At 42.6% G+C, this 12,951-nt stretch overlaps 1 protein-coding gene across 1 annotated transcript; it reads left to right on the forward strand.

Annotated features, from left to right (window-relative positions):
* Nucleotides 1–4,166: 4,166 nt before the first annotated feature.
* ythdf2 (YTH N(6)-methyladenosine RNA binding protein 2) lies at nt 4,167–12,324 on the forward strand. Its single transcript, XM_035168047.2, has 5 exons — nt 4,167–4,617; nt 5,842–5,921; nt 7,131–8,822; nt 10,353–10,418; nt 10,735–12,324. The coding sequence occupies exons 1-5, from the start codon at nt 4,569–4,571 to the stop codon at nt 10,756–10,758; spliced, it is 1,911 nt and encodes a 636-aa protein (XP_035023938.1). The 5' UTR covers nt 4,167–4,568; the 3' UTR covers nt 10,759–12,324.
* The last annotated feature ends 627 nt before the right edge of the window (nt 12,325–12,951 follow it).

Genomic DNA, 12,951 nt, shown 5'->3' on the forward strand with positions numbered 1-12,951 from the left:
TGAATGATTTACTTAAAGGTTCAGTGTGTAGAATTTATTGACATCTAGTGGTGAAGTTGCGTGTTGCAGCTGAATACCCTCTCACCTCACCCTCTCCTTCCAAACATGAAAGAGAACCTGTGGCAGACTTCAGTTGTCATAAAAACTCAAAAGGTGTGTAGTTTGTCCAGTTTGGGCTACTGTGAAAAACATGGGTGCCTCCATAGAGAGGAGCCGCTTCTGATATAAAGGGTTAAGGGTTAAGAAAATAACAATTCATACAATTCAGATGAAACACTCAAGTGAAAACATCACTATTGCTCACTTATTTATTTTAAATTCAGTTTCTGCCAATAGATCCCTTTCACCTGAATCTTACACACTGAACCGTTAACTGCTGTTATTTTTCATACATGTCGCCATTTCAGAGGTAGGACATACAATTTTTGGAACATAATTGCATATATATATAATTCTGACAACCAGTCTGGTTGGGTTACAATCAATAATATAAAAGATTATTACAATAGATCCTTCCTGTGTGGCAGTTTTAGATGATGTAAGTTGTCTGAGCAGACGTGAAATAAAAAGGATCTGCTTATCCTCGAATTTCATTATACAGGAAATTAATCTGCACACACTTCACATCAAAAACACACACACACAGGGAGGCAGCTTCTGCACAGGTAGATACAAACTGTTTATTAAAGGCTTACCCTCTGAAACGGACAGAATGTGAACTAACAGCATCCTTGGAGAGGCTGACAAGTGCTACATTCCTAACATCCTGTTACCAAGAGTACCCTGCCACCAAACTGCCGCTGGGTCACCGGAGTTATGCACACACAATCACAAATTCACACACTCACACATACGAACACACAGATATAAAAGCCAAAGAAAACGCTATAAGAACACATGGAAGCTGCACACAGAAACACCAATCTGGGCATATGGGATTGTCACCTTCCTGCCTGACAATCCTGCTTCAGAGGGTGCTGCAGTTAGAAGGGCACTGTGGATGGCAGCGGACGGAGGGGGAACGAGATGCAGAGGGTGGACGGAGGGCAGAATCACAAATTTGGCCCGTCACATGGTCAAACAGGGAAGATTTATGACTGATCGGGTTCCACATCGGTAGCATGGTGTTGTGGCTTCAGAATGCCAGGTATGGGAGTGAGATCAGACTCCGGCTTTAGTTTGTACACCCTTTCTGGCAACTGTACCCGGTGTGACTGGCTGAAGATGGCAGTGTTATTGGTGGCCGGTGAGGGGAACGTGGTCTTTAGACGTCTGATATTTGACATCTTCCTGGTCATATAGATTTACTCGCCCCCTGAAAATGCAGACGTAACAAAGTAGGTGGGAACACCTGCAGAGAGGGAGAAACCTGATACGGAGCTGGAGCGAAATCCAGAGCACGAAAAGCAAAGTGAAATGAGTCGAGGCAATAAAAGTGAAATGCAGATATGGCATGGAGAATGGTGATGGTGTTAAAGAAAATACAGATCCTCTTTTATTTCCTCTCATTTGATTTCTCCCTGTATATAGTCAGGAGCTATGATTTACTCTCCGGTGACATCATGGAGACCACAGCTATTTTTATTGGATGGTAAATGGCCAGCTCTTCTCCGGGCTATGCCACCTGTCCAATCCGCAGCAGTCAACAAGCCCCAGGGAGGGGGAAAAAATCAAGCACCCAAAAAATTATTGAGAGTTGAAAGGCAGAATATGATACACGCATGCCGTGCTACTGTCCTGGGCGTGTTTCAGAAGTCAAGCGTCTTGTCGTGCTACTGGTTTGCTCCCCTCGTTTGCCTGAAACAGTCACACACATTGCCATCTGCTGCCATATCTTTTTTTCCACAGCTTTTTTTGCGTTATTTTGCTTGTGAATTTTAGATTTTCTTCTGGGTTGGAGGGAAATCTCGAGATCCATGTCCTGGGCCATTTGATGTGTGTGTGACTCCGAGGGTGGGGTTATTCCTGGCCCTGTGTCGTGTGCTCTAAGGTGCAATTCAGTCACATGCCATCTGACCCTTTAGCCCTGAAAAATGATAAGTACAGTAGCTTGGGGGTGAGGTCATATAACCCCATGCACAGCCCTGCATTATGTCAACTCTGAGCAATAAACTAGGTACTTACAGCAAAGAATAACTGTGGATAATACGATGTGTTTGAGAGGACGGCGCTGATTAATCAACAATGACATATGTGAAAGTTTTAAACATAGATAGATGTAAAATAAGTTATCAAAAAGCTACAAAGGAGAACCAGCATTGTTATCTGCTTACAGAAACGCATTAACCACTGTATACACTGTGTTTACATTGCATATAATATTTCTATTTACTTGTTTTTCTATTGCATGTTTCATAGGAGTGGGACAAAATATAGATGTGGCAGTATACGGTCGTCCTGACTCATGAGATACAAATATCGATATTTACTTATTTAGTTTAATACATATATAGAGTTTGGACTTTTGCCAGTTTATGGTTATTTCGCATTGGAATGATGGCACATGTGGACAAGTTCCAGTGTGTTTGTAAAGACTAAACCCAGATAAGACTTAATGCACTTGTTTCATCTCATTTTGAAACGGACACCAGATTATGGTGAATAAATACACAAATCCTGAACTTACTTTCAGGGGCATTTTGTTCCCTTCTTCACTTAGACAGGTATTGTCATGTATCTGTAATGATTATCTCTCAATATATTTATTTTTGCAGAATCACTGTATCGTGATATTATTGTATTGTTTTACCCCATGTTAACTTATTAACAAAACAGGACTAATACAGGATTTTCTCTGATCTTATTGTGTTGTGTCTTGTCTTATCTCACAATGAAAATGGATGAGATAGAGTCTAATGTAGTCCATGTTGATCTTCTTAAAGCATGACTCACAGACTGAACCAGTATCACATATGGACACTTCTCATTAATGTCAAAGCAGTAGCACTTTATAAACGAACAGCCTGTAAACTGAGATGCAACAACTATAAAGGGATCTGCAGACAAAAAATGTCTTTCATCTGTATGTGAATACAATTTAGTGCGATTCACAGGAAGTGAAACAGAAAGTCAATAGTTCTGGATGGAGATGGGGGGTAATTACACACCACACAGGAGCTACACTGCTCAATGACCTCACAGCGTCAGTCATCACAAATCATCACAGTGACGAGGAGTCCACCTTGTGGCAGGGGCAGGAATTTTCTCTTCTGTTCAAATCATCCCTGAAAAAGGCGATGCTGTTTTCTGTGAAACAAACCGAGTGTGTGATAAAGGCTCATTCTATTGAGATGGGTTTCTTTTTTACTTTACTGATCGTAACACGTATCTACTGAAGTAACATCTTTTACTTACTTGTACTTTCCACAATGTGTATATCCTACAAGAGGAGTTTGAAAAGTGCTTTATAAAAGTGATTTTTCCTCAACCCTCTTTCCTACTGTTATAGTTTTTCATTTTGGCCTGTTATAGCCTTAGCATGTAGCATGGCCTCTAGAGAACAAGTCAAAATTAATGAAATAGGATTTTATATCATATTGTTATTGTTATTGTTATTGTTGTTGTTGTTGTTATTATTATTATTATTATTATTATTATTATTATTATTATAAGTTAATCCTTTATATGCTGCTATGGGTCCATATTACACTTAAGTACGTAAGAAAAGATGATCCTTTATTAGTCCCATCATGAGGAAATTTGCAATATTAAAGCAGCAAAAGTTAAAAATAGGCATCAGTAAGTAATAATAAGTAGCATGCAATACTTAAGTGTCAGGATAATAAAAAATATAGCAGAATACACACATACGTATTGCATGCGACTTATTATTACTTAGTGGTGCCTATTTTTGACTCTTGTCTCAATGTGTTTATCCTACAAGGGGAGTTTGAAAATTAATTAAATAATGAATTATTATCATTATTACTTTTCCTCACCGCTCTTTCCCACTTTATAGTTTTGCCTTTTGACCTATGACAGCCTTAGCACGTAGCTTGATCTCTAGAGTCTAAGTCAAAATGACTCAAAAATGATTTCATCTCATATTATTATTATTATTATAAAATCTGCTGCTATGGGTCAATATTAGGCCGCGAGTGGATGCTGCGACTGGTACCTGGCTCCTCCGCGCCACACGGGGGCGCGCGTCCGCCGTGAATAAATGCCATCGTGGGTAGACGAGGCCGCCCAGCCATGTTGAGGAGTGTGTCAAGCAAACTGCAGCCCGCCATTGTGTAGACACCAGGCTCTGTGCAGAGAGAGGGGCGCTTGGCTGAAACTCTTCAATAGCGACACCATTTCTACGCCCTGCCGCTTTTATTTCGGAGTAAATAGAGTTATACAGGCGCCGGGGGGGGAAAGACATGTCCGCCAGCAGCCTTCTCCAGCAGGTAAAGAGAGGTGTTTTCTGAACATTGACGAGGGCCACATCTCCCAGCATCGCGGCGGCTAGCGGGGGATAGCTTAGCTCAGAGGCCTGACCACCTGCTAAAGGAACCGACTGCTGGGGAATACATCGCTTCAATCCATTTTTTTCCCCTTCCTCTCTTCTCATAAATCAAACCTTCATGAATCACCTGGACCCAATCCAGAGACCGAAAGGCCAAGCGAATAAAGGTAAGCGCCGCGTTAGTGTGACAACGACCGACTGGAGGCGGAGTGAATGCGGATCTTTTTACGTTGCGGTGCGCTTTTGAAAAATGTTGCGTGCGCGGATGCGGTAGCTCCTAGCGACTTGACAAACGGGCCCGTGTGTGTGTGGGCGAGTTGTCGAGATGTTTTCAGCAACACACAACATGCAAAGGTGCGCGTCCTCTGCCTTTCACGCGCTGCTCCCAAGTTTCCTTTACATCCCCGAGATGTCATTTGTGAGCGCCCCGCTGTTAGCATTAGCTACCTCTTCGCTAGCTAGCAGCGTTAAATGGCAACATGACTCTCATCGACACTATCTTCCTGCTTGTGCCCGCTACCCTCTTCATTGCGCGGACACGTGTGAGGGACACGCACATTAAAACCCCAGGGAGTGTAGGACATGTCCACGGTGTTGGGCTACAGGTGCCGTCCTAGCACGCTAGCCACTCGGCTAACGTTAGCCAGGTCCGTCATGTTGAAAGGGCTCTTGGCGCTCGTTAACATGGAGACACTGCGCACTGCGTGAAGCTAACCCCACAGCTAGCTTGCTAACGTTAGCTGGCTGCTAAAGTTAACCCAAAACGACACGTCTTCCGACCTGTTTTCCCTGTGTCCTGCCGGGCCTCGCACTTCCCCGGCACCACGCCACCCGGAGCCCGCTGTCTGATCATGCGAATTTGCCAACCTGTGTATTTCAGTCTCGCTCCTCCGCCTCCCGAGAGGCTCTCAAACAATCTCATGTCATCACACAAGTTGTGAAAACAAACCCAGGACCACTGACCCGTCTGAGTTCAGCATGCACTCATCCGCTCTCAGTCCATCTATAACACAGTGACCTATATTACATTCAATATATATATTGTTTCGTGTGTGTCTGCGAGTCTTTATTTAAAGTTTACACATAGTTTAAAACTGCCAGAAGCGTCAAAGCGTTCCCCCTTTTCATCATTGTTAAGTGTATGCAGTGTAATCTGAAGCTTATTGAGCAGTAATAATGTGTCATGCTCTGCTTAGTGTTTTTTCCTGTGAGACTCATAAATAATTGCAGAGAGTGTTTTTGTTATGCAACAAGCAGTGATGATGCTGATGTGATAGATACTTTATTCATCCCCAATAGGGGGAAATGAATGATCTCATGTAATGTATCTTAATGTGTAGCCTCACACAAACATGTGTTTTGTTAACAGCGGTGTTTGTTTTTCTTTTCAGTGCAAAACGGAGCTGTGACACAAAAGGATACTTTGAATGACGATGAGTTTGAGCCTTACCTGAATACTCAGGCCAGACAGGTAAGCTTGTACTGACTCACTGGTGCTGCTCTATTATCAATGACTGAAGAACCCTCAAGTTATGATTTATTTATTTTTTGTTCGTTTGTTTTGGGGTTAATCCCTTTTCATCTTTTCATTGATGTGTGACCAATGATTGTGGTGCAGTTGGAGGATAAAATCTGCAGGTTTAACCTGGATTTTAGGAGTTGACTTCCAATGTGAAGAGTATGAGATTGTATGCGTGTGTATACTTAATATTACAATTACTAAAGCTATACTTTGAAAATAACTAATGTAGAGTCAAGCAGTCCACAATAATGATGGTCAAATAGCTCAGGCCATTTATAAATACCTTGATTGATCCTGATGCCTGAATTTGCAGTTTGACTCAGAACATCAATAGTATTGACACTTAACAATCTACCTTAGATGAATAATGTGTTTGAGGATATGATTATCTTGAATCATTTGATTATCCAGGCTTTATACTAACTGAATATGGTATGCAGGCATTAATTCACTATTTTGACATCCCTGACATAATGTCAATGTGTCTCATAGAGCACAGTCTGTGCAACACCAAGCCCACATAGATTTGTCGTTTTGTTTTAGAAGCTCTCTTCATCCCCCGATTTTTAACATAAGCATTTAAAGATGGAGAACATATCATGGAAGAGATTTATTTCACTTTTCAGTAACAACTAGACAAGTTCTCCGCCATAATGTACACACTTGTAGAACAATGTTTTCTGTTGCCATGAGGCCTTATGTTTGTGTGCACTCTCATCCTTGTTTGCAAGGGTACAATACAAGAAGACCTTAAGAATTTGCGGCTGCATTAGGAGCATTTGTTTTTCTAATCTGTATTAACCGAGACACTGTGAGGAGGGCTATAGAGGAAAAGAATGGAGCCTGTTTTTCCCTCCACTCAAAGGAATCTACTATCCTTTTGTCCAAGAGACTATAAATAAGCACAAAGTAGTTAAGTGTCATGAATTTACAGATAAGATGAGAGGAGGGAAATCAGGTATTTTTATAGTCCTATAGCTTGGTGAATATTTGGTAAATAATAGTCATAAAATAACTTATCTTGTTCTGACTTTTCGGATCTACAAAAACCAGGTATACTCATCAAACAGATGCTTATATTAAGTTATTGGTAATGGGTGTTGTTGCATGACACTTTTTTTTTTCTTGTCACTAAAACTTGGATGTTTTTCTATTCAGAGCAATGCCTATACGGCCATGTCGGACTCGTACATGCCCAGCTACTACAGCCCCTCCATAGGATTTTCCTACTCTCTAAACGAGGCAGCATGGTCCACCGGTGGGGACCCTCCTATGCCTTACCTGGCCTCCTATGGACAGCTGAGCAATGGGGAGCCCCACTACCTCCCGGACGCTATGTTTGGCCAGCCAGGCCCCTTGGGGAGCAACCCTTTCCTTGGTCAGCACGGTTTCAACTTCTTCCCCAGTGGTATCGACTTCTCGGCTTGGGGAAATAACAGCTCTCAGGGACAGTCGGCAACACCGCAGAGCTCTGGCTACAGCAGCAGCTATGCCTACGCTCCCAGCTCCCTTGGGGGGGCCATGATTGATGGACAGTCCCCATTTGCACCCGCTGCCAACGAGCCTCTCAACAAGGCACCTGGTATGAACAGCCTTGACCAGGGCATGGCGGGGCTCAAGATCAACAGTGCTGCTCCTGGTGGTAATGGGGACATGACTCCTAAGGTGGTTGGCTCTGGCTTGCCTGGTGGGGGACCCCTTGGCCCTGTATCATCTGTAGGACCTCCCAGCATGCCTCCTGTCTCAATTGCCCCTGCCAAGCCCGCTTCCTGGGCCGATATTGCCAGCAAGCCAGCCAAGCCTCAACCCAAGCTGAAAACCAAGGGTGGCATGGCTGGTGCCAATTTGCCTCCTCCGCCCATTAAACACAACATGGACATTGGCACTTGGGACAACAAGGGTACCATGCCTAAAGCTGCCACCCCTCAGCAGGTGCCCCCTGTTCCCAGCAACGGGCAGCCGCCAAATCAGGCTTCCCCGCAGCCCGGAGCTACTGCTGCAGGGAACCCACAAATGCCCCTGAGCAATGGACAGATGGTAGCACCTGTTTCCCAGATGGGGCAGCATCAGCTTCCACCCACTGGGCAGCAAGGTATGGCCTCAATGCCCCAGCCTCCCCTCTCCCAGGGTCCTCCTCCAAGCCAACAGCAGCAACCATCTCAGCCCACTCGTTGGGTCCCTCCACGGAACAGGGCCAATGGTTTTGGGGATGCTGGTGGGAATGGAACAGGCCAGTCGCCTCCCACCTCTTCTGGTGTGGGTGTTCTTCCTGGGATTCCCTCTGAGCCTCACCCGGTCTTAGAGAAGTTGCGTATGGTCAACAATTATAACCCCAAGGACTTTGACTGGAACCCCAAACAGGGCCGGGTGTTTATCATCAAGAGCTACTCCGAGGATGACATCCACCGCTCCATCAAGTACAACATCTGGTGCAGCACGGAGCATGGCAACAAGAGGCTCGACACGGCCTACCGTTCGTTGGGGGCCAAGGGGCCACTTTATCTTCTTTTCAGTGTCAATGGGAGCGGTCACTTCTGTGGCGTAGCAGAGATGCGCTCACCCGTGGACTACAACACGTCTGCTGGCGTGTGGTCACAGGACAAGTGGAAGGGTCGTTTCGATGTGCGCTGGATCTTTGTTAAGGACGTTCCCAACAGTCAGCTGAGGCACATTCGACTGGAGAACAACGAAAACAAGCCAGTGACCAACTCTCGGGACACACAGGAGGTACCACTGGATAAGGCCAGGCAGGTGCTAAAGATCATCGCTGGATATAAACACACCACTTCCATCTTCGATGACTTTTCTCACTACGAGAAGCGTCAGGAGGAGGAAGAGTGTGTGAAAAAGGTAACATAGTTACTGTTGAATAAAGTGATGAAAGAAAGAAATCAAAAAGGTGCCCATTTTACCTTGTGTTGTATATGAAGCCTGTATATTTGACAGCAAGTAAGCTGATCAACATTGCTTTGTACGTAACAAAGCAAAAGAGGAACTAAAGGGTTTATAGCTGAATTGAGATCTTTGTCAGAATTTAAATTGAATTTATTTTCTCTTGTTTTGATGTTAACTATCTCTTATGTGTAACCCTCCACGTAAAGATAACACGCACAGAAGAATGAACACCATAATTCTTTTACTTGGTGATGTTTACAGAGCTGATATTATGATATGGTAAAACTGAGTGGATTACATGACAACATATTCATATCAGACATTTCTGTTGCTATTTACACATTTCTAACATGTACACAGTTTAGCAGCCTTGTGACGGTATGTGAAATGTTTTTTTTATTTGAATCTCGCACATTTTTTCATTGGGTGGAAACCGGTTATATTAAGCAGCATCAGCATAAGGAACAAAAATGGAGGAAATGTGTAGATGTTGTGGATCATAAAATGAATGATCAATTATTTGAACACGGTGCTGTTAAATACTTGGATTTTTATGTCTTGCACAGCTGTATCTCGCATTTGTAACACACATGCCTTACTAATGATGCCAAGACAAAACACAATTGTTTTGAATCCTTCCTGAACACAGCTGCTTATTAAATTCTAGTGAATCGTTATATTTTGCTGTTAGATAGAGAGAGGCTTGTTTCATTCTGTGCATATAAGTAATTCTGCTCAAGTGTGATGTGATTTTCAGTTGGTTCATATAAATAACTGTTTTTGTAGTTGGATTTTCATATTTACGTCACTGTATACTTGCAGTATGTTTAGAGGGGAAATTACTCGATAAAGCCACAAGTATTAATGAGCAAAGTTACATGAGCTTGAGAAACCAGTAAGTTGGTCAGAGTCCTCTATTGAAATGCATCGTCTATATTCCAGAGCTTGTTGAGAACAGTGGCTTTATCTGCTGCCTGCTTTCTCATATTTTACAGCAAGTAAGATATTTGCACAGATACAATTTACCGAATTGACATTTTATGTATGATTTTGATCATTTTACAGTTGTGTTCTCCTGAAGTATTCATTTAAGAAATATTAATGCTGTGATGTAAAAAGCCCATCTGATCAACAGTGGTGTAACTGACTTTATGAAGTGATGGCTGCAGTAGATAACCCATCATTTGTGAAACTTTAAAGTAGACATCTTTTTTTTTTTAGTTGCCCAGAACTATCATTATCTCAAGTTATACTATGCTGCAATGCAAGTTTGGTTTTAGATTTGTGACAAGTTGTCTGTGTGACGCCTGCAGGCAGAGTTGTAATCTATATTTTATCCTTTGACAAAGCTGCGTTAGCATCAACGTCATGATCAGACTCTGAAAATCCTCTGCTGTTCCAACATCAGATTTTTAAGAATTGTGATTGTGGTTTGAATGTGAAATAGTTCCAGTTACGCTCAGCTTTCACTCCTCTGTGTGACAGGTGGAGGTCCAAGGCAACGAGCCATATCCCAGCAACCCAAGCAACAGGACTCATTACAGGATTCAGGTAACTTGCTTCCTCTGTCACCATATACACAAGCTATATGTACGTAGTTATTTCAATACCTGGTGACTGAAGTGCTTTGAACTGTTTGAAATAATCATAAATCAAGTTTCTATATGTTGTGTCATAGCTATGTCATAGTCCTTAATAATTGGGCAAGAGTTGGCTGTTGCATAGTAAATAAAATGGAAGATGGTGTTGTGCACATTTGGCTTCGTGAAAGAATGAAAGTTTTGGGAATCTGTGTCAGCTACACTTTGAAAATACAAATCTTGAATGTTCTCGTGTGTAATCTTCCATCTTTTTGTTTGTTTTCCAGGAGCGCCAAGGACGAGTCAAGTAACAGTCAGTGCTTTGGTCAAAGACTGCAATGCCCCCCCCTCCTAAAGCCCTGTCCACCCCATTACATCATCACATTCAGATCTCTTTAAGAAATTCTAATAGGGGTGAAGAATTAACCAAGGACAAAAAAACTAAATGAAGACTTTCTTGATTTCTTTTGACTTTGAAGACTTACTTCGAACTTGTAGTAAAAACAAAAGGAAACGATTATTCATAGGACTACAACTAAATGCATAGCATCCTTAGGTGAAATCTGTTTTGCCCTGCCCCATTCCACAACATATCCTTCCCCCCCCTGTATGCTGCTTCTTCCCCTTTTTTTTCCTTTTTTAAAATGAAAGGATCCTCTGTTTTTATGGTCCAAGAGCAAGTCTTTAAATCTCTCTCAAACACACAAATCCAATAGAAATTTGTAGTGTTGGCTTATGATAGTGTCCCGTAGTCAGGAATGGGCAGTTTGTCTCATTGTTTTGTTTATTTTTTTGTAAACCCCCTGTCTTCTGAGGATGCTCAACTCTTCAACCAGGACCCAGCGGAGTTTTCTCTTCAGTGGATTTTCATCGTAAGCGGGCGACAAACTACGCTCACTCCAGAGTCTGTTTCACACATGCTGGCCATGTTTTTGGTTTGAGAGGACTGCAGATGTAAAAGGACGGCCCTCTTGTTTTGTTTTTCGCATGTGTTGGGCAGAGTGTGTGGGGAAGGTAGGGTCTGGAGGATCTGGAGAGGAAGAGTAGGGAAAGGGGCTCGAGAGTGTGAAAGCAGAAGAAATGTTAAGTTGATGAGCCTTGCTCGCTGTATAATTTAAATCTATCTAAAAAGTAAAAAAAGGGGGGCCCCTCTGTTGACAGTCTTCATTGGACTTTATTTACCCTCTTTTTCTTTCTCTTGGACAAGTAAATTCATCGTCGCTATGGGCTGCTTTCTTGTTTGTTTTTTCTCCTTCCCCCTGTTTTCTAAAGACAATGATGCGAGTGGCCTTGCCCCCGCTCTTTCTATTAATCAGTTCAAAAGTAATAAATGTGGTATATTCAGCAGAACTGGTGTGCATTCCCCTTGTTTGACTCTGTAAAGCAGTTATGTCTGTGCATCCTTTCCATCTGTTCTTTTCCCCTGATGGGTATATGAATGACTGTTTTTATTTCTCTGCTAACCTTCATACTCAACCCCACCCCCCGCCCATCTCTGACTCCCAATTTTCAACTCGTGAGGAATGTTTCTTTTCCTCTCTACTTTCCAAACCCACCTCGTCCTCCACACTCCTAATCTTCGTGTCTCCGACTGCTCAGCCAACCATACATAACTATAATATCACAAGCAGCTTCCACCATTTTCAGAATGTCATTGTTGGTGAGTAAAAAAAGAAAAAACGCAAGGTCCTCTTTCAGAACTACTGGCTTTTATTTGTGGCATAATAAAGATGCTCCACAAAGTCATGTGTGGCCTTTCCTCATCATTAGCTGTGTTATTTTGTTTTTTCAGTCACGAGGGTGGCCTGTTCTATTTGAATACTTGTGTTGTATTAATTTCCTGCACAGCATGATGTACTAAAATAGTAGACAATGTTTATCATGCTGTATTCAATTTATTTTGTGGCAGTACACAGCTGCCTTGTGGCCATCTTGAGTTTGTCTACGGGACTGTATAAGGTGTATTTACGGTATCATGTGGGATAAAGCACATTTGAAATCAGCTCCACCTCAGTCTGCATGAAAGATAAATGATAATGTGAGCATGCTGCTCAGCTGCATATAGAAATATGGATGCATCAGTGTTTTACATGCTGGTAATGAAGTTTCCCGTTTACGTGTGTGTGTGTGTGTGTGTGTGTGTACACAAATGACTGGGATATGGGATTTGTGCAATCCGCCATTTTCTGGCCTCGTCACTACGGCTGTAAGGTAGTGGCCACAAGAGGGCGTCACAGCACCATTAACTGGAGTTCATTCTCCATCTTTGACAGAAAGGGGTCTTCGGTTGGGTTAATGGGTTTTTTAAATCGGGCCTCAGCCTGATGCATGGAAGAAGACCTTCAGTAGCTTTAAATAATAGATCTTACGTGTGCATGTATGCAGACTTAATGCACTTATTGTTTTATATATAGCTTTATTCTTAAATGCAACAACAAATATCAGTTGAAGTAGGAAAGCGGTTTATACGTTTAGTTAGTTAACGATAAGCGCCATGTGGTCCT

Source organism: Hippoglossus stenolepis, chromosome 10, assembly GCF_022539355.2.
Source record: "Hippoglossus stenolepis isolate QCI-W04-F060 chromosome 10, HSTE1.2, whole genome shotgun sequence".
Lineage (NCBI taxonomy): Eukaryota > Metazoa > Chordata > Actinopteri > Pleuronectiformes > Pleuronectidae > Hippoglossus > Hippoglossus stenolepis.